The 27,701-nt window shown below is 35.4% G+C and overlaps 1 protein-coding gene across 2 annotated transcripts in view; it reads left to right on the top strand.

Moving 5' to 3' along the window:
- The window catches only part of STRN3 (striatin 3), a 113,782-nt gene that overhangs the window by 41,945 nt on the left and 44,136 nt on the right, over nucleotides 1–27,701 (top strand). For both annotated transcript variants that reach the window (XM_045841260.1, XM_045841261.1), the window contains exons 2-6: nucleotides 6,397–6,500; nucleotides 6,949–7,022; nucleotides 10,735–10,816; nucleotides 15,399–15,572; nucleotides 24,553–24,682. In XM_045841260.1, coding sequence (XP_045697216.1) covers nucleotides 6,397–6,500; nucleotides 6,949–7,022; nucleotides 10,735–10,816; nucleotides 15,399–15,572; nucleotides 24,553–24,682 — 564 coding nt within the window. The remainder of the gene's footprint in view (nucleotides 1–6,396; nucleotides 6,501–6,948; nucleotides 7,023–10,734; nucleotides 10,817–15,398; nucleotides 15,573–24,552; nucleotides 24,683–27,701) is intronic.

Genomic DNA, 27,701 nt, shown 5'->3' with positions numbered 1-27,701 from the left:
TGAGTTTTTTTCTTAATAGTAGGTATCCTAGTTAGGTGGTATCTTATTGTGGTTTCCCTTCTCTTCTCTTACCCCCTCCCCAATGATTGGTGATAATTGAGCATCTTTGCATATACTTATTGATATGATCTTCTTTGGAGAAATAGCTGTTCATATTTTTTGCCTACTTTTAAATTGGGCTTTGTTGTTGAGTTTTAGATATCTATATATTTTAAATATTAATCTCTTGTCAGATAATGTGATTTGCAAATATTTCCTTCCATTTTATAGGTTGCTTTTTCACTATGTTGATAGTGTTCATTGATACACAAAAGTTTTTAATTTTTATCAAATCCATTTTGTTCATATTTTCTTTTGTTACCTGTGCCTTTGTGTCATATCCAGTAAATTGCCAATTATAATGTTGTGAAGCTTTTGTCTTATACTTTCTTCTAATTTTATAGCTTTAGGTCTTATGTGTAGGACTTTGATCCATTTTTAGTTAATTTTTGTATGTGGTATTAGGTAATGGTCCAGTTTTATCCTTTTGCATGTGGATATTGTTTTCCCAATTCCAGTTGTTGAAGAAACGGGTCTGTTCCCATTGTGTAGGCTTGGCTTTCTTGTCTAAGATCATTTGACCACACACATAAGGGTTCATTTGTGATCTCTCTGTTTTGTTCTTTTGGTCTATATGTCTGTCTTTTTGCAAGTATCTTAGGGTTAATTACTGTTGCTTCATAGTATGTTTTGTAATCAGAGAGTGTGAGGCCTCCAAATTTGTTCTTTTTCAATACTGTTTTTATTATTTTCGGGGAGGGGGACATCCCTTGAGGTTTCATGTAAATTTTAAGATGGATTTTTTATATAACTGCAAGAAATGTCATTGGGATTTTGATAGGGATTATTGTACTGAATGTGTGGATTGCTTTGGGCGGTATTGATATTTTAATGTCTTCCAATCCGTGAACATGAAATGTGTTTCCATTTGTTGTTTGTGTTTTAATTCCTAAGTACTTTACTCTTTTTGATGCTACAGTAAGTGGAATTTCTTTCATAATTCCCTTTTATGATTTTTCATTGATAATATAAAGAAATGCTGTTGATTTTTTTATCCTCACTTGAGGATATATTTCCATTGATTTTAGAGAGAGAGGTGGGGTGAGAGACAGAGACATCTAAACAAGAGAAACACATCAATGGCTTGCCTCCCGAACATGTCCCAACTGGGGATTGAACCGGCAACCCTTTGGTGCATGGAATCATGGTCCAACTAACTGAACCATGCTGCCAGGGCAGAAATGATGTTGATTTTTGTATGTTGACTGTATTTTGCTACTTTGCTGAATTTGTTAGTCCTAACAGATTTTTATGGAATCTTTGGGGTTTTCAACATATAAGCATATGTGAACAGAGGTAATGGTACCTATTCCTTTTTGTTTTCTTCTGATTTCTTTTTCTTGCCTCATTGCTCTGGCTAATACTTATATTATTATGTTCAAAAGGAGTGTTGAAGGTTGGCATCCTTGCCCTGTTCTGATTTCAGAGGCAAAGCCTTCAGTCTTTCAGTATTCAGTATGATGTTTGTTGTGGGTTTTTTCATATATGGTTTTATTATGTTGAGATAGTTTCCTTTTATTTCTAGTTTGTTGAGTGTCTTTTATCATGAAAGCGTGTTGAATTTTGTCAAGTTCTTTTTCTACATCCTTTAAAATGCTCATATGGTTTTTCCTCCTTTATTCTTTTAATGTAGTATATTGCATTGATTGATTTTCTTATGTTGAATCATCCTTGCGGTCCAGGAATAAATTTCACTTGGTCATGATGGGTAATTTTTGTTATGAGCTGCTGAATTTGATTTACTAGTATTTTGTTGAGGATTTTTGCATCAGTGTTTATAACGGATATTGGTTTTTAGTTTTCTTGTAGTGTCTTTATCTGGCTTTGGTATTGGGGCAATGCTGGCCTCATTGAGTTAAGGAGTGTTCACTCTTCAGTTTTTGGAAATGTTTTGGAAGGATTGATTTTAACTCTTTTATATTATTTTATTTTTCTGTTTTCTATTTCATTTATCTATGCTTTAATCTTAAGTATTTCTTTTCTTCTGAGTTCTTTTTCTAGTTTCTGAAGTCGTATTTTGTTGATTTGAGATCTGTTGGGAGCCGACCAACAGCTGACCTTTTTGACACAGGTCGGATGAGACGCCTCTGCTGTGCAGATGCGACTGTGGCCGGATCTTCTGTCTATCTCTTCCTGTATGCTTATCCCTGCTAGCAATAGGTGGTGGGATTTTTTAGATACATATGTTTTATAACAAAAAATCTGCACGATGCCTCTTATTCTGCATGAAATGACTTGCTGACCACAGAATAGAAACCGCTACCAACCCTAATGCTACCTGCTTCCCTCACCTGGGAAGTTAAGGACAAAATTAAACTATGGGCAGACCAACTGCCAGAACACTGGAGGAAGCTATTACTAGGAATGTTTCTTAAGGAGTCAGCACTTAAAAGCTTAAGATTTATTAGAGCCACTATCCCTCCCATACCCGGGATAGGAGTGTAAAGAAGCAAGGAGTTCTAGTTGAAAATAATAAATTCAATACATGGAAATGAATACAAAACATAGCCCCCCGCACAAGATGTATAAATCAAAAAACCTAGGCAAAAAACCAGTTACCTAACTGAGACAAATCTAACCTCAACGGATAATAGCTAATTTCTGTATAACCTATAAATCACCCCTTGCACCCTTTTAATTTAGTCCAATCCCTAGAATCTTAATAGACATGTAGTTACTGATTGGCACCTGAAAGTTTGTGCCCATATAGCTTTGTTGGCTATCTGATTAATGACCCTCTTGGTCAAAATAACCTTTGTCTAATATGGTTGATCTGTGGGACCTCCTGTACTTGTTGAAGTTATTTCTGTGGTAACTTTCTGTTTTAATAATCACACTATGCATTGAATGTTGTATAACCTCCATATAAAAATAAAGATTGATTTTCCTCTGTGAGTCAGTTGGGCCCAAAAACCCTGGCTGCCCTCCGGCACCCCACTGGGTGTCTCACTTCATTCGCTTCACCTTAGCTGTGTATCCTTCAGGGACCCTGAGACCCCACCAAGACTGGACCCTGGCAGAGATCTTTCTTATTTAAAAAAATTTTTTTTATTGACATTGGAGAGAGGGAGGGAGGGAGGGAGGGGAAGAGAGAGATTTGTTTTTCCACTTATTTAGGCTTTTATTGGTTGCTTCTTATATGTGCCCCGACTGGAGATCAAACCCGCAAACTTGGCATATTGGGATGACACTCTAACCAACTGAGCTTCCTGGCCAGGGCTCTTCTAATTTTTTTAATGTAAGCTTTTATAACTATGAATTTTCCCTTTAGCACTGCTTTTGCTATGTCCATAAGTTTTCATATGTTGCGGTTTGTTTTCATTCCTGTCCATTTTTCCTTGTGATCTCTTTGTTCCATTGGTGATTTAATAATGTGCTGTTTAATTTTTACAAATTGGTGACTTTTTTGGCTTTGTTTTCGTTATAGATTTTGAACATCAACTATTTGGTTGGAAGAGGTTTTTTTTTTTTTTAAGATATATATGTCTTTTTAAATCCATTATTACTTAATTTGTGACCTTCTATTTTAGAGAATATCCCATGTAAACCTGAGAAGAATATATATTCTGTTATTGTTGGGGAGAGTGTTTTGCTATGCCTGTTAGATCTGGTTAATTCACTACATTGTTCAAGTCCTCTATTTCCTTATCTTCTGCTTTTTTATCTATTAGTTATGGAGACTAGAGTATTGAAGTCTCCAGGTATTATTGTGGAACTATTTCTCCCTTTAATTCTGTCCGTTTTGATTTGTATTAGGTATGTGAATATTTATAATTGTTAAACCTTGCTTCATCGAATGTTTTATTAATGTACAATATCTTTATGTCATAACCTTTTTTGGTTAAAGTCTGTTTTGTCTGATACTGGTATAGGAGTTTTGTAAACTTGAATGGTTAATACATTAGGCCCTGCAGACCACATTGGGTACATGTGGCTTATTCTTCTCGTTTTTTTTTTTTTTTTTTTTAATTGGTTTTTTTTCTGGGGCTCTACAAAAACAAGCCTGTGGTAGGTTGCCAATCCCTGCTTTAGACTGAACAGAAGTTTTTTAGTGATGAATTTATCCGTCCTATTTTATGGTTAAGGCTTTTGTCTTCATGAATTCTTTTTTTAATCTGAGAGTATGGAGATACATATTACATCTTAAAAGCATTATTGTTCTGCCTTCACATTTAGATCTATAATTCTCCTGGAACTGATGTAAACCCCATTTTTTGGAATGACCATTCTTTCCTCAGTGTTCTAAAACTTCTGCCTTTCATAAATCATGTGACCTATGCATTGGTTTGTTTTTTAGCTTTGTTTTTTGTCTTCGATCTGTTTGTCTGTCTCTGCACCAATCACCATCTTAATTTTTATAGCTGTATAACACATTCTAATGTCTGGGCAAGTTCTACCACCTCATCCTTTACAATAGACTTGCTTGTTCTTGACAATTTTGATTTCTTTGTGAATTTTAAAATCAGCTTGTCAAGTTTCTCTTTCTGTTGTCTCTCCTACACACACACACACACTCTGGGAGTTTGGTTGGAATTACATTAACTGTCTTGGTTAGTTTGTATGAAAATTGTTGTTATCTCAGTAGTGAGGCCTTGTCTATTTAGGTTATCTTTTTATGTCTCAGTTGAAGTTTTAAGTTTTTCATGCACAGACCTTGTGCATCTTTATTGGTTTATTTTTGCATACTTTTGTTTTCTGATGCCATTTTAAATATTTTTTGAGGTTTTTAAAGTATTTGCAGAGATTAGACTTTTAGGGGTGCATTATGACCTATAAAAGTAGTTGACAGTTCATTGTCAATGATCCTTTCCCAAATACCAAATCTCATATTTAATTGGTCTTTGTTACCACTATCAGACTTTTCCTTTACCCATTTTGACAAAGTATCTGTCTAGATTCTTGGTAATACAAGGTCAAAAGGTCAGTTCCAGTACTGATGACTTATCTGTCATCTGCTTTTTATACCCCTACTTTTGGGTAGGCCATGTCTTTTTAAAGGTTTTGTTTTCATGAAATCTCATCTTTTCCTTGTCCTGTGTCTGTGAATTATCTCTCTCCATTCAGTTTCCATTCAGAAGTTGCTTTGAGACTTTGTATGTGTGTCTGTGTGTGTGGTTTGTGCTTCTTTTTAATTTACTAGATATGCATGGGTGTTTTCTAATATGAAAATGGCAAAGAAAAGTAAAAACAAATTGTCACAATAGAAGATTCTAATAGGAAGCATTACCATTTTGTAATGTTTTCTGTGTGATCCCTTAGAATACATTACAAGTTTCACTTACTTTGCAATGCCTTTCTCAATCAGAAAATCAGTTACAACTTTTTATGAAACAATAAAATGAGCTGAAACAATAAAATTATCTTTTTAAAGATAAAATTATCTTCAATGAGTTGAAACAATAAAATTATCTTTTTGCATGGCTAATTGTAGAATGCTTAAGAGATCTGAACATTGGAGTCACATAATGGTTCTATAGTATGTGACTCATACTGTAGAAAAACTCAGAATTTCTTGAAGCTGAAAGTGACATATTGAGATGACATTGACATATTTTGCCTTTGCCCCATAGCTTGAGAGTCATAGATGCTACTTTTTTCTTTAGGATCTTAGACTACAGGGTGGGGCAAAGCAGGTTTATAGTTGTGAATATGCAACTATAAACCTATTTCTTGTATTTTGTATTTACTTATTAATTATTGTATTATTTTCCATGCAAAGAACAACTGTGAAACTACTTTTGCCACACCCTATATTGGGTTCAGAATTTTTACCATTCCTCCTAGTCTTTATTGTTATTTTGAAACTGTATTTAGGAGTGTTGTGTAGCTGAAGTGTTATGTATCTATTACTCCTCAGGTGTTAGGAAGTTGTGAATGATTTTATATGATTTTTTTAAAAGGATACTAGAGAAGTAATTTTGGTGAAAATAGGCATTTATTACTGGTTTCTGAAACAGTATCTCATTTGGGAAAAATATTTGTCTACTTGTGAATATAATATATTGAGTTTCTTGTGACTTACATGTCAGGAATTAGATACAATTTTTTCATATAAAATTTTCTTTTAAGATTATGTAAAATTACTAGTATTAGTGACTAAGGATTATAAGCAAGTAGTTAGTTTGTACTATCTTTATTTTTAAAGTAATTGTGTTATCTCACAAAGTTTGACTACTACTATGAGTTTTAAATCTTGCTGTCATGAATAAAAGTGCAGAAGTTTACTGTTTTCTTTTTTTCAGTTTCCTATGTACAGTTAAGAAAAACCGAAAATAAATGGACCATTTATATTTTTAGGCCCGAATAGCATTTTTGCAAGGAGAAAGAAAAGGTCAAGAAAACTTGAAGAAGGATTTAGTAAGAAGAATAAAGATGTTAGAGTATGCATTAAAGCAAGAAAGGTATGTTTATCTCATTTTATTACATGAATACAATAAATTAGAACATCATTATTCTCTTATATCATTGTATAAGGTATTTGAAAGCTCTCTGAGAGATACAAAGTTTGCCTAAAATACAAGATGATATTTTGATTTTAGTGTTATATGAGAAAAGAAAAAGGTTAAAAATCTTTACATTGAAATATCTTTTTTGTTCTATGGAATCTAAGATTTAGAATTTTTTTTGAAAGATCAGGATTGTTTTTTCACTTGGGTGTATATGTTAGTTGGGTAATTTACCTTTATCCCCCCCTTTTATAGCAGTCCATTTTTTTCTACAACTTCCTTGCAAGTTAAGTTGAAGAAGCATGTTCATATTGTTTTATTTGTTATTTGTGAAATCTACCAGTAGTTACTTAACTGGAAAAGGAAAAAAATGTTTTTCAACAATTTATTATTAAATTTTCAGGGCAAAATATCACAAATTAAAATATGGCACCGAACTGAATCAAGGTGATTTGAAAATGCCAACTTTTGAATCAGGTAAACTCTGTTCTTCTCTCTTCACGCTATTCCCACCCCTTCCCGAGAATAATTGCTGTAAGCATAATTTTATTTTAACAGACATGTTCTCCTTCCTCCTGTTTTCCTTTGAAAGCATTGGCTAGTCAACTGATTGATTGTTGTACAACTGTGTAGAATTTGGGGGGAAATAATACATTAATAAAAGCAAGTAGTTATATCTCAATTCTGAGGTTATTTGTCCTAGTTTTGTTGTGTTGAAACCTATGTAAAACTATAGGTGTATTTTTTTTTAGTAAATAGAAGTGGAACGTAATGAACTAGTAAGTCTGTCTCCCCCTGTAGGCAATCCTTGTCCTATCCTATATAAGCTTAGTTTTTTTTATTAAAAACATATTTTTGTCTGTAGGAGCTGTGATTAACTCAGCTTAGTTCTAAAGAACTTGGAAATTTGATTGAATTTGGAAACTACAGAGGAAGCCAAATAAGGATAAGAGAATGAAAAATTATTTCCAATTGACCTTGTGTCTTTCTAAACAGATAGTGGATAGTGAATCTGAGAGTAGCATCTGAAGAATAGTTATGCAGGGAAGGGAGGGGCTGGACATAGGAAAGAGCTAGCAGTTTAATGTTAATTTTAGGGTTCTATATGATCACAATTAGTCTAAAAATCTAATAATTTATTTTGATTTATATTTTCCAATATTTGGAAATATTACTGGCAATTTCTCAGGTATATTTAGAATCCATTTCTTTATACATTTTGATGGTATAAACTTAATTTTTTGCTGCTGTTGGATGTTGGTTGCTAAAACAAGAAAATGATGTCTTTTTGGATACATAATTTGTCTTCTCCTGTAGTTGTCTCCATATCTAAAACATCAAAGCATGTATAGTAGGGACAATAAAATTGATGTGCGGAATTTTTTTTAGTTAGGTATTAAAATAAATTTTACAAATTTAGTTACTTGGTTTTTAGTTTGATATTAAGTACTTAGAACTAGGCACAGAAACACTTTATACATAAAACCTGCAGTTGATTTATTTTGTTTTTTTCTCCACTTTCTAATGTAACTTAGTATATTCAGAAAATAAGCAGTCACTTTCTAGCACTCAAGGACTGTCCTCCAACTTTAGTTTGTGAAATGTGAGGAAGGAGTCTAGTTGCAGCCACATTGTTCCTGGAACCAGAGGCAGAATTGGCTGGTCTTAGTGCAGCAGTGGGTATAAGCAAAATTATTTAGCAGCTAACCTCTCCGGCCCACAGCTGAAGTCAGATAAAAGCAGACTTATTTTTAAACTTGTTTTAAATCTAACTATAAAAACTTCCTCAAATTGAGGAATAAAATAACATCCAAGTATTTTATTTATAGGATACACCATAGTAACAAAGTAGATTGTTGGGGGGAAAACAAACAAAAGGGATGGTCAAAAACACACAATGCAGACAAAGTGGGATGAAATCATTAACAGCAAAGTATAGAGATAAACATTAAGTGAATCAGTATTGACTTTTTAATGTCAATACTGATGCCCAAAATAAAGCAAAATGTAAAATAAGAGAAAATATGAAAAATACTGATTTGGTCAAAGTACAAGATACACATGTTTTGATACCTGTCTCAGTGCCAGTATACATAACCCAAGCCTAACCCTATAAAATGGATTGTGCCCAACTATGTAAAGCACTCCTTTATTCTTTTTTTTTTTTAAATATTTTATTTATTTATTTTTTAGAGAGGGAAGGGAGGCAGATAGAGAGAGAGAGAGAAACATCAATGTGCGGTTGCTGGGGGTTATGGCCTGCAACCCAGGCATGTACCCTGGCTGGGAATCGAACCTGGGACACTTTGGTTCCCAGCCCGCACTCAATCCACTGAGCTACGCCAGCCAGGGCCTAGCACTCCTTTATTCTTACATTTAGATTTTAAAAGTCTGACAGTAGAAAACTGGGCCAATGACTTAAAAGGGCACCCAATAAAGTAATATTTCTAAATGGCCAAGAAGTACATGAATGATGCTCAATTTTATCAGTTATTGAAGAAGTACAGCTTAAAACCACAGGGCAATATAGTTAGGCACCTAACAGAATGGCTAAAATAAAAAAAGAAAGTCAAGTGTTGTTGAGGATGTGGAACAACCAGAGAATTGTAGGCCTGCTGGTGTTGGGATTGTAAATTGATAGAACTCTGAAAGTGATTTTTCAGTGATATTACTAAAGGGAATATAGCATATTGTATGACGCAGTAATTCCATTTCTAGGTGTTCCACTCCCTAAAATGCGTACATACGTTCATCATAGGCTTCTATAAGAATGCTCATATCATTATTTTTAATAGTAAAAAACTAGAAACAACTTGAACATTCTTCAGCATTAGAATGCATAAGTATATTGTGATATTTTAGCATAGCAGTGCAGTATGCTATTTAGCAACAAAAGGTAATTAAATGAACCTAACAACATGAATGAGTTACATACACATGAAGTTGAACATTGATAAAACTGACTTAATCTTAGTAAATTAAAAATATTAATCTAGTTTTTAGAATTTGGGATAGTATTGATGTTCCTCTGGAAGTATCTAGTGACTGAAAAGGGCAAAGGAAAACATTTGGGATGCTGACAATGTTTTGTTTCTTCATTTAGGTACTGGTTACATGAGTGTGTTCAAAAATTGATTGAGCTGTACGCTTACGATGTACTTCAAGGATATCCTTAGCAGCATTATTTATGATAGTGAATAATGGAAACTAATTTCAACATTAGGGGACTGGTTAAATTAAATAGGTATATACTTTCTATGGAATATTATATAATAATTTCATATGATGTTAATCTGTATTTACTGCCATAGAGAGAATGTTCAAGATACAGTGTCAAAAGCAGCTTATAATGCAGTATACATACTGCCCTTTTTAGGAGGGGAGAAGTTTATGTGTGTATTTTCACCTGGAAACTATGGAATGATAAAGTCTTAAATACTAACTTTTGGTGATACAATGTTGGGCAATTTTTTAAATGTATTTTTTCCTGCAGTGATTATATTATATGTGATTTAAAAATAAACGAAATGGTATAAATCTGAGGACACTTATTCAGAGCTTGACTGAACTAAAATTATACTATTTATTAAACTTTTAAATATACTTTGTTACATGAAAATAAAATATGTTTTTTACCTGTAGTAAAAACTATTTTCTGGTTTAACTTTTAGTTCTAAAAATGAAGTTGACTATATAAAGTTTTATGATACAGACTTAGAGTTTACTGATACCAACTCAAAATTAAGTTATATATACCTAATATTTTATATATACCTAATTTCTTAACAGTGTTGCTTTTGAATAGGTAATGTAAATATTAAGCATGGCCTTTTAATTTCAGAAGCATTCAACTCAGTATAATTCTGGTAATTAAAAAATAATTATAATAATATTGTATTTCAAAGCTTAGGATTTTATTTTTGAATCCCTGACAGTTATAGTTAATATACATTTAACTTTCCCCATTTTAAAACAAGGAGTGTAGTACCTAAGTGTTTGGGTTATTGGAACAAACACATTTGAAATGAGTATCATCCATAGTAAATATTCAATAAAAGTTTTCTTCTGTCCCTTATATAATATTTAGGTGTATTTTTGTGAGGCTTTGTCCCTTAGAAAACTTTGGCAATATTTTCAATAGTTGAAATAATGTAAATCAAACTTGTCTTTTTTTGTCGTTAATTTTTAGAAGAAACCAAAGACACCGAAGCTCCCACAGCGCCTCAGAATAGCCAGTTAACATGGAAGCAAGGCAGACAGCTGTTAAGACAGTGAGTAATGGCTCATTTTCAGCTTTAAGGAGCTAGGTATGATGTGCTTATATTCACTCACTCTTCAAGTGAAAAATTATTTAATGATAGTGGCACAACGCGTATAGTTCTCATATTGCTTTTTTAATGCTTCTGTTAAAATTTGTTTCCTCTGACTGTTCCTCAGGGTAATGCAGTTTTTGTTTATTTGCGGGGTAGAATGTTGTAAAGACTGGATGCCTTCGAGGCCAGGACAAAAACAATGTAGATAGAGTTTATATTTGTAGACACTCCTGATTTCATCATCGCAAAATTTACGTATTTGACTTTAAGTGAGACGGTTCAGAGAAAGAATTTACTGGTTATCTGAAACTTCAGAAGTGACTTGCAAAGTCCTACCTTTGCTTGAATTTTGGGGGAACCTTTTTGCCATTTGAATTCTTTATTGTATTAGAAAAACTTCTGTGGCAAATTTTACTGTCTTTTACCTACATGGGGGACCCCTCAAAACCCACCCTGGATTTACCTTCTGGAAGGTGGGCCCCTTGTGGTACAGGTTTCCCCTGCTAGATTAGTGTTCTAGCAGGGGAAATCTAGTGTTCTAGTGTACAGGTGGGTTCATCTGTAGCAATGAACCAGCTAGCATTGTTTTGAGAAGCTGTGTTTAGCTTCAGTGAATTTTTTTGAAGCCTCTTTCAGTGTATTTGCCCATTTCACAACGGGTGCTTTACAAGTGCCCCTGCCCATACTGTGCTGACTGTTTGGCAGCTTTTGACCAAAAACATCTTGATCCCCATGCCCCGCCCTCCCTATTCACTGGATCTCACCCCAGCAACTTTTTTTTGGTTTTTTCTGGGATAAAAAGAAGTCCTCAAAGGGAAATGTTTTGCCAGTGTGGAAAAGGTGAAACAAAAAATGTCAACACTAAAAGACATAAAAATCTATGAGTTCAAAAACTGTTTTGAACAGTGGGAAAAATATCTGCTCAAAATATCTGATAGGTGTATTGCGTTAAATGGAGAATACTTGGAAGGTGACTGAAGTTTAAACACATAAGAATAGATACACACAATTTTTTATAAATAAATTCTGGGTTTTTGGGGGGTGTCCCTGCTCGTATTTGTTCTCCTCCCTTATGTTTGGAAAACTTTGGTACTTGTGTACTCCTGATATCCTGAGTAACTTAAAATTATTTAACCTTCTCAGCTCTAGACATCTTTACCTATACTTTAGTAACCCATTGTGGTCAGACTCTTGACCTCATCGCTCCCTAGAACTATCTTACCTCTGGATTATTCCATAATCTGACAATTAATTTATATTCCACTTCTTACTCTAATTCCCATATTTTTGCCCCCTGACTTTACCTTGATTTTTACTTTTTTAACTCCTTGGCGCCTCTCTAAGCTATGATTGGTTTCATTTTATTTTTGCTGTGGGGTTTGTTGTTGTTGTTGTTGTTATTGTTTTTTTTTTTTTTTTTTGCTTTTATTTCCCTGGCTCCAGCTTAGACCCTGTGATCAGTTACCCTTTTGCTAGTACCCTTTGCTTCCTTGCTGCCCACTTCTTAACCCGCTTTCAGTAGTCATTTTGCTATACCTATTTGCAACATCCCCAGCCTTAGTTCAGTCTGTCATGCTTCTACTTCTAAAAAATTCTTGGAAAAGAATTATAGAATCATATGAATGCTAGTACATATTCATGGTTTCCTATCTAAACATTTCAGGGATCCTTTCTTTATAACCCTGGTTACCTCCTCCCTCCCATTGCACTCGGTAGAGATTCTAAACCACAGGTGGCAAACACAAGGCCTGAGGGCCATCCACCTTGTTTTTTATCTGTCCCGGCACCTTGTTTCTACCTAGCAGCAGTGCCAAGCTCCTTGCTCCTAGTTAAGGAGTAGTTACGTTTATACAATCCTAAAATTACATTTGGCCTTTCGAAGGCAATCACAAGGCTGATGTGACCCCCCGGTGAAAATGAGTTTGACACCCCTGTTCTAAACTTTTACCACATCTCAGCCCATTCTCACTTGCTGTCATTAGAGCACCTCGAGTTCTACTTTACTGGAACTAGGAGGGCTGTCAGGTGAGAACTCCATGAACCTTTTGTTTTCCTTTCTGTAAATGTATTTAAACCTTATATTTATCACTTCAGTTACTAATGTTTTATTCAAAGAGGTATTTCTTAATCCGGACTCAGTGACTAAAATTCAAACTAGTTTTAGAAAGAACATATTGTTTGGAAGGATGATGGGGTGGCAAGCAGAATTGAGGGAAGCTAAATAACTGAGTAACAGGAAGACAAGCGGGGGAATGAGCTCTGACAAATTCCCAGGGACAGGAAACACTCAGGACTTGTTCCTATTCTCTGGTGTTCTACTCCTCTATGTATCAGTTTTATTCTGTTGTACTGAAAATCACTTCTCTCCAGATGGCAGGGACTCCCTATTTTGCTCAAAATAATTTCCGCAGATTAGAATTGGCTTGACTTAATCAAATAACTGCCTTTGTGTCAGTTATTTTTATCTGGATTGTATAAAATCTTGGCTGCTCGCTCAGACCACATGGTTACAGTGTGGTGGAAGCTGTTTCCCCCCAAAAAGGATGGCAGGTTTTGGAAGAGTGCTATAGCTATAGAGAAATCAGTTGCATAGTATTTCTCTTATAAATGCCTAATCCCATTGCCTGCATTTATATTCTGTCTCTTCTCACACTTCTCTTAAGAGTAGTTGATCTCCCTGGTCTTCTATATTCGTTTCTCAATTGTCTAGTCTGCTTTCCATTTTAATGTTTCACTGAAGCTGTTATCACAAACATATTTAAAATACCGTTTTTTGGTCATATTTGTTCTTCCGGAAACATTTGACATTAACCGTTCATTCCAGTTTGGAACTTTTTCCGTTACTTTTTTGATACCACTCTCTGCTATCATTTCTGCTCACCCCCCTCACTCCCAATTATAAAATATAATCTATTTCTTAAGTACTTTCAATTTTCCTGTGAGTTTCTCTTATTCTTTTAGCCCCTTAGATGTTTGTATACCCAGGCTTTTTGTTCCTTCTTATGCTTTTCCTCCAGATAACTTGATTTAAATTCATGGCTTAAATACCACCAAACACTGATGACTCCTAAATCTATATACCTAGTCCAGTCTCTTTTTTGAGCTTTTGACCTTTCTTATCATGGTGCCTAATAAATATTATTACTTGTGTAGACACTACAAGATTATCTGATAAGTACTCTATAAACCAGATTCTGATTGTTTATTCTTCATCTCATTGAATAGAAACACCATCTAATTATATAAGCTAGAAACCTGAAAAATTTCCAAAATTCTTGTATCATCTTTTCTTCTACTGCCATATTTATTAGTGCACCAAGTCACTAAAATTGAATTTTGCTTATTTTTCTCTCTTTTCCAGTTTTATTTCATGCTATGTTAGTGTCCTAACCAATCTAGTCTCCCTGTCTTTTAGCTTTTACTAAAAATCTTTTGTTCTTCTGCCAGCAGTATATGAGGCTCCTTTTTAACATTCCTTAGCCTATCAAATGCTTTAGGAAGAAATTTTTTTAGTTTGGGTTTTTGTTGTTTTTTTAAGATTGTATTTATTTATTTTTAGAAAGGGGAGGAGAGGGAGAGAAGCCTGTGTGGTTGCCTCTCGTGCTCCCCCACCACTGGGAACCTAGCCTGCAACCCAGGCATGTTCCCTAGACTGGGAATTGAACTGGTGACCCTTTGGTTTTCAGGCCAGCACTCAATTCACTGACCCACACCAGCCAGGGCTAGGAAGAAATTCTTTAAAAAAATTTTTTTAATCCTCATCAAAGCATTTTTTGTTTTTGTAAGAGAGAGAGGAAGTGGGTGGGTCAGGGAAAAGAGGTCAATGTGAGATAGAAACATCAGTTGCCTTCTGTACATGCCCTGGCTGGGAATTGAACCCACATTTTGTGTGTGGGACAACGCTCCAAACCAACTGAACCACCCAAGCTTAACAGGAGGAAATTTTTTAACTTGTCATACAAAAGCCATTCATGACCCACCATCAGTATTAATATCATAATCTGGTCCCTTTCTTCTTTTTCATTGTCTTTCTCAATCCTGGATTAAGTACTCTGGTTTAGATCTACAGAAAGTTTGAGGACCACTGGATGATAGGAATGCAGTGAGATATTAGGTCCTAGAAAGAGAACTGACCTGTCCATCTACTCTGGCCAAGAACCCAGGTTTAAACCAGCGTGTCACTGTTCTGAGGTTTAGTTCTGCTCATTCCTTACCACTTTCTAGACTTGTAAAAAAAAAAAAATGTATCATCAACTCCAAAAAACCTCTTAAGGCTCCAGGTCTTTTTAGGTTTCAATAATTGGCTCTTGATTAGTGTTGGCTATACTATTTGCTTTTCTTAAGTTTTGATTTGTAATTGGCCTTATTCTCTTAAAACCAGAAGTAGTCTAGAGAGAAGACAGTTATTGAGGCAACGGAAGAGTATATTTTGTAGGATTACGGGTTTTTGTAAAATCTTTTGATGTAATTTTGAGTTAATAAGTTTGCAGGTGTTAACAGTATGTGGGACTTATTTAATATTTTTAATTTTCTCTTACAGATATCTTCAGGAAGTAGGTTACACAGATACCATATTAGATGTACGGTCTCAGCGGGTAAGATCATTACTTGGACTATCCAATTCAGAACCAAATGGATCAGTAGAAACAAAGAATTTAGAACAGATCCTGAATGGAGGTGAATCTCCTAAGCAAAAAGGACAAGAAATCAAGAGGTATGGTCTGTACTCATAGGTAACATTGTTTATACAGTGGGCATTATGAATCTCTTTAGCTTCTGGTTACTACTATTAATATTTTTTAAAGTGGGTAATTTTCAAATGTAAAGACTTTTCTCCTCCAAAATGGTACCATGAGCAAATAAATTCTTTTCTTAAATTTCTTTAATTTGTTGATTTTAGAGAAAGGGGAAGGGAGAAGAAGGGAGGGGACGAGAGAAGAGAGAGGGAGAGGGAGAGATCAGTTTGTTCTTACATTTATTTATATACTCATGGATTAATTCTTATATGTTCCCTGACTGCGGATTGAACCCACAATGATGGCAGGTTGGGATGATGCTCTAACCAACTGAGCTACCTAGCCAGGGCTACATTTTCCATTTAGATGCTTTTTAAATTTATTTATATTGAAACTTGATGTCATGAGAATGACTATAGTTCTGAAATAAGTGTAGAATTAAAATTTAAGGGTGATTTTATGTAGTTCAAAGCTATTTTAACGTCCTGATTTTTTCATTGTTGCTAGAGTATTTTCAATGCATTATAATGCTACACTATAGCCAGAATACCAATGGTTATTTAGATACTAACATGAAAAGAATAAGGCTTTGCATTGTTTCAGCTCAGAAAGCTACCAAATGTTCTTTCTCAGTTTAATGTCTCTATAGAGATATAATTCACATACCATAAATTTCATTTAAAATATATAGTTTAATGGTTTTTGAGATAGTTGTTTAGACATCACCAGAGTGTAAGTTTTGAAATTTTTCATTACCCTAAAAAGAAACCCCATACTCATTAGCTGTCACTCCCTGTACTCTCCTATGTTTCTCTTACCACTCTCCCCCGCCCCCAACCCTAGACAATTTTACTAATCAACTTTCAATTTCTCAAGATTTACCTATTCTGGATAGTTCATATAAATAGTTATTTTGTGAATGGCTTCATTTAGCATAATATTTTTAAGGGTCATCCATGTTAAAGCACATGTCATGTCAGTAATTGATTTCTTTTTATTGCCAAATAATATTCTCTGCTGTGTATATACCACATTTTGTTCACTTATTTCTTGTCCAGTTGATGGGCATGTGTGTTGGTTCCACATTTTGGAGTAATGAATAATGCTGTGTTGAACATTGGTGTACAAAGGTGGACATATTTTCAGTTCTCTTGGGTATATACTTAGAATTCCTGAATCATATAGTAACTCCGATTACCTTTTTAAGAAATTTCCAAATTCTTTTCCCAAGTGCTGTACTATTTAACATTCTCACCAGAAATTTATGAGCTCTGACTTCTCTACATTCTTGTCAACACTTGTTGTTTACTGTCTACCATTTACAGACTGCATAAATGAAAGGAATCAATCAGGTAGCACTTTTTTCCATTTTCTACCATCAGATATTACATTGAATAATAGAAGTTGGAAGGGCAAAGAAAAAAAGAAGTTGGGGGTAAAAAAAATTAAATGAGTTCATTGAGTTCATTTATGGAGACAACTGTATTTGAACAACAATAAAAAACACACATTAAAAAAAGAAAAAAATTGTCTACACTGAAGCAGGACTCATTAAGAAGGGAGGATTTTGGCAACACCTTTTAGAAATAAAAGTAATAATATAAATCACACAATATAGGAATGTACACAAAATAATCAGAGAAAAAGCTGTAGGTCTTTTTGGCTAAAGAACGAAATATACAGGAGGGACAGGCAGAGAATTTTGGAAGTTGGGGAGGATCAAATTTTGAGTCCCTAAATACAATATGAAATAAATTATGTGGCATGGGTCCCCGGCCAGCAGTGACCATGGAACACTGTGGATAGCTCGTCTAAAACACGCGAGAAAAAACAACATGCACAGAGACAAACTAGTTTCTGTGGGGAAGTAGGGACAAAATGCCCTCGCCCCCCCCTCCCCCCCGCCCCCAGTGGGGAGCGCGCTGATTTACCATCCATACCTGCTGTTATTGGGCTCATTTTGCATAATAATTCAGGTAAAGTACAGTACTCATTAGGGGAAGTAAGGAACCATAGAAAACAAAGAACTCTGCCGGTCTATTTTGAGTTGGGGTCAAAGAGCTGTAAGACTTTGAGGAACAAACTAACTTCCTCCTGGGACCCTTCTCATTCAACTGCGAGCATTCTAAACAAAGAAGGTTTCACAGTAATTTACATATTCTTTCTTAGGCCTGATCACCCAGGGAATCCGCCCTTTTCAGCACAGAGCTGCACCACCCTGTCATTGTTTCAGGCTTAGGTGGAGCAAGGGAACTAAGGCAACCAAGAGATAAGGAGATTTTCTCCCAGACGATGAGAACTCAGGCTATGTCAAAGCCGAGGAGCGAGGGTCCATCACCCCCTTTTGCTGCAGCCCCCCAAGTCCTTCTTTTGGGGGGCCTCCCAAAGTGATCATGCCTGTCTTAGGTCGTTTCCCCCCTTGGGGAATCTTACCCGTCTTTGGCTAACCGACCAAGCTTTGGGGTTCAGTTATGAATGAAGCAGCAGAAGCAGCATTCCTGCCAGGGAGATAAGCTTTTGTCTCCTTGCTGGCTTACAGTTCCAAGGGCATTCCCTTAGCCTTAGCCTAGGCGGGGGTTTCAGCTTCTGATACCAGTCTGGGCGGTTCCCAACAAAGTTACTCATTAATCTGTGTTTAAATTTTAAGAAATGTTGAAAAATCTTGGATTAATGGCTTAAATATACTTGTATATAATTTAGTTGTCGGTAAATGGTCAAAAAGTGATCTAGGAATTATGCTGATCTCTCATTCATTTGATATATCCCAAATTTATTAAGAAGTCTGATAAATATATTTTCTGACACTATACAGTTATTTTAGAACATGTTCTATAACTTTCAAGGTAACATAAGCTTTTTGTGTAGGCATTTTATTTCTGAGAAATAAAGTCTCTAATAAAAACAATTTAACATCTAATAGAGACCTTAACTTTTTTTACTCTGGATTCCAGGAAGCATAGAGTGTTTTTGTAGCATAAGAGGGGAAAAAAAGTATTTTGAATTTTTAACTAAAGTTACTAACCAAGCTCATAGTTCATAGGATTTATAAATATTTTAGAGTATGTAGTTTACTGTACCACATATGAATATGAATTTAAGATCCACAGCAGACTGTATCTTCTCTTTGTAAAGTTTCTTGCCTTTGCACGATAAAAACTTGAATAAGCCTTTCTTTTCTTTTCTGTTGTGGTGAAAACCACATAATATGAGTTCTCTCCCCTTAACAGATTCTTCAAGTGTATACTGTAGTATAATGAACTGTAAGTACAATTGTTGTAGAGCACATCTCTAGGACTTTCTTATCTTGAATGACTAAAGCTTTATACCCATTGAAAAGCAACGCCCTATTTCCTCTACTCTTAAACTTTCTATCAGTGACTGCTTTCAATACCCCATTAAGTGGGATTATGCCATATCTGTCCTTATGTGACTGGCTTATTTCACTTAGCATAATATCCTGAACGTTCATCAGAGTTGTGGCATATGACAAAACTTCCATCTTTTTTAATTCCTGAATAATGTTCTGTTGTGTGTGTGTGTGTATGTATGTGTATACATGCACATACACACTACATTTTGTTTATTCATTTGTTCACAGGTGTTTAGATAATAGTTGTTTTTAATCAAGGCTGATTTCCTTCTTAATGAATATACTTACACATTCTCATTCTGCACTGATGGAGGTGTGTATGATTCAGCTATATCAAGGCCTTTGAAAATCCCTAGAAATAAATGCTTTAACACTTTTACAGAGATTTCAGCAAAAAATGTTTATTACATATTTGTAATAGTAGAAAATTAGAAGCAATTTTAATGTTCAACAGTTGAGGAATGGTAAATCTTAGGTCATACTATTAGAGGCAATACACTTAATGATTTTAGAATGTGAATTCTGAAGACAGACTGGGTTTGAATTCTGAGTTCACCACTAATTAGCTATGACTTTGGGCAAGGTACTTTACCTTTGCTTCAGTTTCCTCATTTGTATTGAGTTGGCCAAAGAGTGTGTATGTTTTCTCCATAAAATAAAAAGACGTGTTTTTCATTTTCACCAATAACTTTATTGATTTGGATATTTTGAGTATGTTGGCTATCTCCCATGTGATATAATACTGATTGTTCTCAATGTCTCTATCGCCATGAACTTTATCTGGTCTACCTAGCTGTGAAGCATGTCCAGCGAGAAACCTCCATCATGAAACTTCACAGACCACTTTTGTCACATTTAGTCACAGCACCTTCTCCATACACTGCACAAACCTTTTTTTGTGTTTCAGTTGTGTTTTTACCTTTCTTGAAATAATAAAACATAATATACCAAAAGTATTGCATATTTTCTTTTACTCTCAGTATTAAAATGGCTACACAAAAATTCACCAGTTTTGATTTTTTTTTAATACACACTGATATGACAGTTGCCACAATGCAGTCTAATAAAACTGTTTTGAATAAGTTAAAGACTTAATAAGTTAAGGTGCCACTAGAGTCATCTTAGAGGAAAAAACAAAACGAACTTTTGGTGATGATAGGGTTGATGTGAAGAAGAAATGAGTAATGTGTCAGCACATAGAACAGTGCCTTATGTATAGTGAGTGTTGCCTATAATTAATATTGTATATTCGGTTGAAATGTAACCCCACCAACAGGAATGTTTACTACAGTGATTTTCAACCTTTTTCATCTCATGGCACACATAAACTAAAATTTGGTGGCACACCAAAAAAATTTTTTTTTTTTTGCCTATTTGACAAAAAAGTAGGTATAATTTTGACTCTTTCGTATGGGGTGGCTATAGTTGTGTTGGCAGTTGTCATTTTCTTAAAAATCTGACATTCTAAGAAGAAAGATGTCAGTGCCCCTGACTAAATAGGTATTGTATGCTTTCGAAATTCTTGTGGCACACAAGTTGAAAATTACTAGTTTACTAGATTCAGTGAGTGAATGTCACTATTGCATTTTTTTGTTTCTTGTGGGGGGATATTGTGGGTGCATAGTGCATCAGATCACAAAGTATCTACTTTATGTGGATTCCTTTGGGGGAAGAGCATTGTCTTAGATCTTATAACTGGGAAAAGCTATTTTGCTTCTTATTCATTGGTCTGATTTACTTAACCTCCAGTAGCTTCTCCCTTTCTCCTTTTACTCTGTTTGGAATTTTGCCAAACTTGTGAGACTAGAGGATAGTGGAAGAAATGCAATAAAGATTAAATAAAATAAAAAGAAAAAAATAAATGCAATAAAAAATGATAGGAAGAAGAAAGGAACACACCAATTCAAGTCCCAAGATTCCAGTAAAGCTCTAAAAGCTGAGGAATTACAGGTAGCAGGTACATATGGAGTTAGGTTTAAAGAGGGTTGTGAGTAGAGAATTGGTTTAAAGTTTATGTAAAAGGTAATTAGAATCTCAGACCTCTCTTTTATCCTGCGCAGCCAATTGAACACCCCCTTGCCATCCCAAAGAATGGTGGTATATTTTCTGGTGAAGTAGAACCAGTGATTTCTGATTTCTTAAGAAATCAAGCAACTGTAGAGCCAGTTAGTATATTAAAAACAGGATTATATAAACATCTCCACCTGATCAGTGCAATCCCGTTTTCTTCTGCTGTTTGGCCTCTGATATGTTGGCAGCTGGTCTTATAGCTTTTCCATGAAGGAGGTTATTGAAATTGATCAGAATAATAGAAGAGACTTATTGAAACTGATAATTAGGATCTACCAGTAAAATAGTTAGGCTTCTGTCTTATAATGGAAGAGTAAAGCCAGCTGTTTGACAAGCTTCCTTCATGTACGCAGAACATCCAGTTACCTTTTTAGTGCCTCACTCTTAACTGTGAACACTTAAGGCCTTTAACATGAAAATTGAAGAACTAAGGTACAAAAAAAAAAAAAGGAACTCAGAGAAAAACAGCAGATTATCAAAACTAATTAATCTTTGAGTGGTCTGAGAAAAGATAATGTATTTGCAAAACCAATAGGATGTTATTAGAAAAGGCTTAACTGGATATCAAAAAGGAGCTAATAGAAATGAAAAAGTATGCACAAATAATTTCTGTGTAAAACTTGAAGATTTCTTCAAGATAAGATTGAAGGATTCTCCCAGAAGAGGGAAAAGAATGGAGGACTGAAAAGCGAGGAAAATTCAGTCAGTCCAAAAGAGCCACTATCTGACTGGAGTTTCAAAAAGATAGAACAGATCAAATGGTATTGAAAAGAATTTTGAGGTAGTACTAAAAGGAAATTATCCAGAATATATTTACAGACTGTATTTTTAAGGATTTTTTTTTCCTGGATTGAAAGGATTCCCTCTCAGTTCCCTCTCAAGTGCACTATAAGATTAATGGGGGAAAAAATCTATAAAGTCTTAGGCCCTTCACAGTGCATAATTGCTTTAATTTTTATTTTCCTAAAGACCAACGATGTCCAGTATCTCTTTATGCCATTCATGTAACTTTTAATGGTGTCTATTAAAATAATATCCCCACCTTTATTGTTTGTTATGCTTGAGATTTGAGTGTCGTTTGTATATTCTGGACACAAGTCCTTCATCAAATATGTGACTTGTAAATATTTTCTCCCAGTCTGTGGGCTTGTCTTTAAATTCTCTAACAGTGTCTTTCAAAGAGCGGACATCTGATTCATCAGTTCGTTCTTTTATGGATTGTGCTCTATTTGACTTTTAAAGCCATACACATGTGTTGCTGTGATCCAGTACAATTTTAAAACCTAAAATGTGAGTTCTTACTTTAGAGACAGAATTTATCAAAGTTCAAAACAAAATTTTCATATCTTAAATTTACTATAGCAGCTCCTCAGATAACATCATTTCTTTCAATGTTGTTTTGATATAATGTTGATGAGATGCCATAGGCACTTAACAGTTTATATCAGTTAGCCTTTGATAAATTGGTTTCCTACTTCAATTTCCTGAAAGTTGCAGAACCTGTGGATAATATTAAGGACTTACTCCTGTATATTCTATTTTTTATTGTTGAGTATGTCTTTGCCTTTTACTTAATCACCAAATATTAAACATATTATTAATGCTGAGCTGAAAAATGTGTGTTTTGTTGTGGTGGTAGGTTTGTGTTTGTTTTTACTAATTTAGAAACACCACTTCTTCTTGTATTCAGTATTTATACAGGTCCTTAAAAAGTGTGCTGGATTAGGCAGAGTGTAATAGACCTATTAAAACCATATGCCATATTAAAGTGTTAGTAAAAAATAGTCTGAGTTGTGTCCTTAATATGGACTAATAGATTGAATCAGGGAGGAAGAAAATGGTAAATTTTAGATTATTATTTGTTGATAAAGACATTTGAGATCATCTAGTTGATCTTCCACATTTTTCCCATCTACCTCCAAAGAAATTGAAGCCAAAAGGTTTAAGTGATTTGGCTAAGTTCAGGCAACTACTTAATGGAAAAGCAAAGACTTTCATTGTGAGAGTCTGTGTTTAGCTGAAATTTCCACTGTTCTGTTGCTGCCTCTGTTGTTTAATGTTTAAACAACTATTTGAAAAACTTTTTTGTACATAGAGGAGGAATTCAGATTATAGTTTAAATGACTCGTAAGTAGATAAAAATAGATGATCACTATTACTTATTAAATGAGTGGTTTTGAAAGACTCAGAAGTATTTCTTTAGTATGTTAAGGATCCCATTTTTCTAGGTAAGAAAATTTGGGAAATAGATTGGAAGTTTCCAAAACTGGTTTACCATAACTTTACATTAGGGCAGCCTGATACATTAAACTTTGGTTTCAGTTCTTAAACATTTGGACCAACCTATAAGGGATTGTAAAATTGTAAGAAATGCAAAGTTTAAGTTGCTTTATGATAGGTTTATTTGGAGAAATAGTAGCACAGCTAAGTGTCTAATACTGTAGGATTTGTTGGGGGGCGGGGGGCTTCGCCTGCAGGGCCCCCCCAGCCACCATGGATGAGAATAAGTCTACCAAAACATGATCTGCTTGGGAAGGAAAGGTGGCTGATCTCTCAAACGAGAAGGGCCGAGGGTGTTTTCCTCAGTGGGCTTTTATTGGGTTCATTTTGCACAGGAATACAGGTAAAGCTCATTAATCATTGGTAGGGCAGTAAGGATCAAACAATAGATAACATATGAAGAATTACGAGGTCTTATTCTGAGTCAGGGTCTGTTAGCTAAAGGGCTACAAATTTTGGGAAACAAACTCAGTTCCTGCTTGGACCTTTATTATTTAATGGAGAGCATTCTTAGCAAAGCAGGTTTCACAGGATTTTCTAAATTCTTTCGTAGGCCTGATCACCCGAGGAACCCGCCCTTTCCAGCACAGGGCTGCACTGCCCTCTGTCATTGTTTCAGGCTTAAGTCAGGCAGGGGAAGTAAGGCAGCCAAGAGATTAGGAGACTTCTTGCAGACAGAATGAGGATTCAGGCTATGTCAAAGCCGAAGGACGCAAATCCATCACCCCATTTTGCTATAGCCCCCCAAGTCCTTTGCTGGGGCTCCCTGTGATCATGCCTGTCTTAGGTCCATCCTTCCTTGAGAAATCTTACCCGTCATTGGCTAACTGATCAAGCCTTGGGGGCCAGGCAGGGTGAAGAAAAAGGAGCAGAAGCAGCGCCCCTGCCAGGGAGATAAGCTTTGTCTCCTTAGTGGCTTATGGTGTGAAGGTCTCTCATCCAGCCTTAGCCATGAGGGGGTTACAGCTTCCGAAACCAGGCAGGGCGGTTCCCAACAGGATTTTATTTTGGTGCAGTATTTACTTAAAGTATTTTTTTGGGGACAGTAACCATTGGAGAAATCAATAGAGAACAGTCACTGTAATTGTAGAACATAAATAATCTTACAGAATTCTTTTCTTGGGTGAAATATTTAGGCAGTACATTATAAATAGGTTGTCATCTGAATCTCTATACTACCAGAAAGAAATATTAGAAATAACCATTGGAATATTTGGTTTCATCTTTTTCCCTTGCAGGCCTTCTGGTGATGTTCTTGAGACATTCAATTTCTTAGAAAATGCTGATGACAGTGATGAAGAAGAGGAAAATGACATGATTGAAGGCATTCCAGAAGGAAAAGACAAACATCGGATGAATAAACACAAAGTAGGAACTTGATTTTCTATTATTATTAGCTAAAATATATATACACACACACATTTCAAATAGGAATTTTTGAGATGTCTTAAGTTAAATTGGGAATGATCATTAAATATTTTGTTATGTCATTTGAAAGTTTCATATATCATTTCTTACTGAGTTACTCACAGTAGAAATTATTACTTGCTGTATTAGTCAGTAAATGACAAGAAAGGGTTTGTTATTATAGGGTTAGTCCAGTGGTTTGAAACATTTTTTTAGAAAAGCAACTCCTTATCCTCCCCTAGCACAATTAAGAATTGCTACTGTAATGTTTCTCTTTATGTACAGTAAATAGGTGATATATTAACTGAAGCTTCATTAAGGCCACTACCACTCTGAGTGAGGGAATAAAATATGGATATAAATGTATATGTTCAGCATTCTCGTTCTTTGGTAAGAATCAATAATTTACTTTTGCTCATAACCTAAGAAACAGGTTTATCTATTTCAGTGATGATGTGGGTTACTTATGGGAGCAAAAGACTTTTTGGGTGATCGTTTGTGAATTATCATAGTAGCATACAGTCTTTCAAGTATGTTTAAAAAAAAGTGGATAGGTTCAGTTGTAGTTCTTTGGGATGTTACAGTGATGTGGGGAAAATGCCAGTACTCCTCAAAAGCTTCTAGTTTATAAAAGGTGTTTTTAACCTTTTTGCCACATTTCATAATTTTTATATTTTTTATTATATTTTGTTGACCTTGCTATTACAGTTGTCCCAAATTTTCCCCCTTTGCTTCTTTCCATCTGCTACTCCCCTTCCCTCCAGCAATGCCTTCCCTTAGTTCATGTCCATGGGTCGTGCATATAAGCTCTTTGTCTTCTCCATTTCTTATGCTATATTCTTAAGTTCCCCCTATTTTGTGCCTACCAATTATGCTGCTTAATCCCTGCATCATTTCCCCGTTCTCTTCCTTCCCCCTCCCAGCTGATAACCATCCAAATGATCTTTGTATCTATGATTCTGTTCCTGTTTTAGTCGTTTGCTTAGTTTGGGGTTTTTTTGTTCCTTTTGTTCGTTTGTTTGTTTGTTTTTTTAAGAATCCATTGTTGATAGGGATGAATTTGTTGTCTTTTTAAAAATGTTCATGGTTTTGACTTTCTTTGTCTTAAATAAGTCCTTTTAACATATCATGTAATAATGGGCTGGTGATGGTGAACTCCTTTAGCTTTACCTTCCTTGGCTAGGAAGCACTTTATCTGCCTTTTTACTTTAAATGATAGCTTTGCTGGATAGAGCAGTCTTGGCTGTAAGGTGCTTGCCTTTCATGACTTCAAATACTTTTTTCCAGCCCCTTCTTGTCTGCAAGGTTTCTTTTGAGAAATCAGCTGATAGTCTTAATGGGAACTCCTTTGCAGGCAATTCGCTGCCTTTTCTCTTGCTGATTTTAAGATTTTCTCTTTATCTTTAACCTTTGGCATTTTAATTAGGTCGTGTCTTGGTGTGGTCCTCTCTGGGTCCAACATGTTTGGGACCACTCTCTGTGCTTCCTCGACTTGTATGTGTATTTCCTTCCCCAAATTAGGGAAGTTTTCTTTCATTATTTTTTCAAATAAGTTTTCAATTTCTTGCTCTTCCTCTTCTCTTTCTGGCACCCTATGATTTGGATGTTGGCACGTTTTGAAGATGTCCGAGTGGTTCCTAAGCCTATCCTCATTTTTTGAATTCTTGTGTCTTTGTTTTGTTTGAATGTTTATCTCTTTCTTATGTTCCAAATCATTGGTTGGAATCCCAGCTCTTTTCCTTCTCTTTTGGTTTCCTGTGGATTATTTCACTTAGTGTAACCTTCATTTCTTCCTTTATTTGTTTGATGTACTCAATGAGTTCTCTGAGCATCCTGCTAAACCAGTGTTTGAACTCTGCATCTGATAAGTTGGTTATCTCTGTTTCATTTAGTTTTCTGGGGTTTTGTTCTGTTCTTTTATTTGGGCCATATTTCTTTTTCTCCTTAATTTAGGAGCCTCCCTGTGTTTGTTTCTGTGTATTAGGTAGAGCTGCTTTTCCTCCCTGTCTTAGTAGTAAGTATGGCCTATGTTGAAAAGGGACCTGTAAATTGTATGGGGCAGAGCCTTAGGTAATTGCCAGGACCAGGCACCTGCTTCACAGTTTTGTGACTGTGTGGGGAGGTCTCAGAGAGGGGTCAGTTCTGACAACTGGCTTCTAGCAGTTTGCCCAGCACTTGCCTCGTTTCCAGTCACTTCACCCCCTTCCCATGTGAATGGCACCCTTCCAGCTGCTGCCCCAGTGGTGAATCACAAAGTGGGTGCGTTTGCATACATTCTGAGACCATGCTGGCCCTTTGAGCTGCAAAAATCTGGCAGTTTCTTGTGCCGCCACCACTGGTGAGTGGTTTTACAGCCAAAGGTAATGGGAATTTATATTCCCATTGCTCTAACTGTGGGCTGTGCAGCCTGGGGCAGGGATCACTGGCTCTGAAGTTATCCCTCCTATCTGTTCCTTTGCCACCCCCTCCCACCTTTCCTAACCACACTGTGTCTCTGCCCTTCTCCACGACTCCGCCCCTCCTACCTGTCTGGATGAATGTGTCTTCTTTAATTCCTTAGTTGTCAGACTTCATACAGCTCGATTTTCTGGGTGGTTCTGAAGGTTCTGGGTGTTACTAATTTTGAGGTCTGGTCATAATTCTTCTTGTGGTTACGTGAGGAGGTGAAGCATTTCTACCAACGTCTCCATTTTGACCAGCCGTTCCGTATTTCATGTTTGTAACATTCAAAATGTATAGACATATTTGAATAGATATTTTGTTTCTGTCCTTTTTTTTTGTTCTGGGAGGTAAAGCCCTGTTATAATTACCACAGCTATTGACTTATATTAGTTAATAATATCCTTATTAGCTGTGTCATATCTGTAAGTTAATGGACTACACAGAAGTTCTGAGTGAGTGAGGGCAATTCAGCATAACATATCACTCTTTGAGTGAATGAGTCTTTAAAAGAGTAACTGAATATATTATAAGTAATGAG

The sequence above is a fragment of the Phyllostomus hastatus genome, unplaced genomic scaffold, assembly GCF_019186645.2.
Source record: "Phyllostomus hastatus isolate PE091 unplaced genomic scaffold, TTU_PhHast_1.1 phas_contig_348, whole genome shotgun sequence".
NCBI classification, from domain to species: Eukaryota; Metazoa; Chordata; class Mammalia; order Chiroptera; family Phyllostomidae; genus Phyllostomus; species Phyllostomus hastatus.
This window is presented reverse-complemented; position numbering and strand designations above follow the sequence as displayed.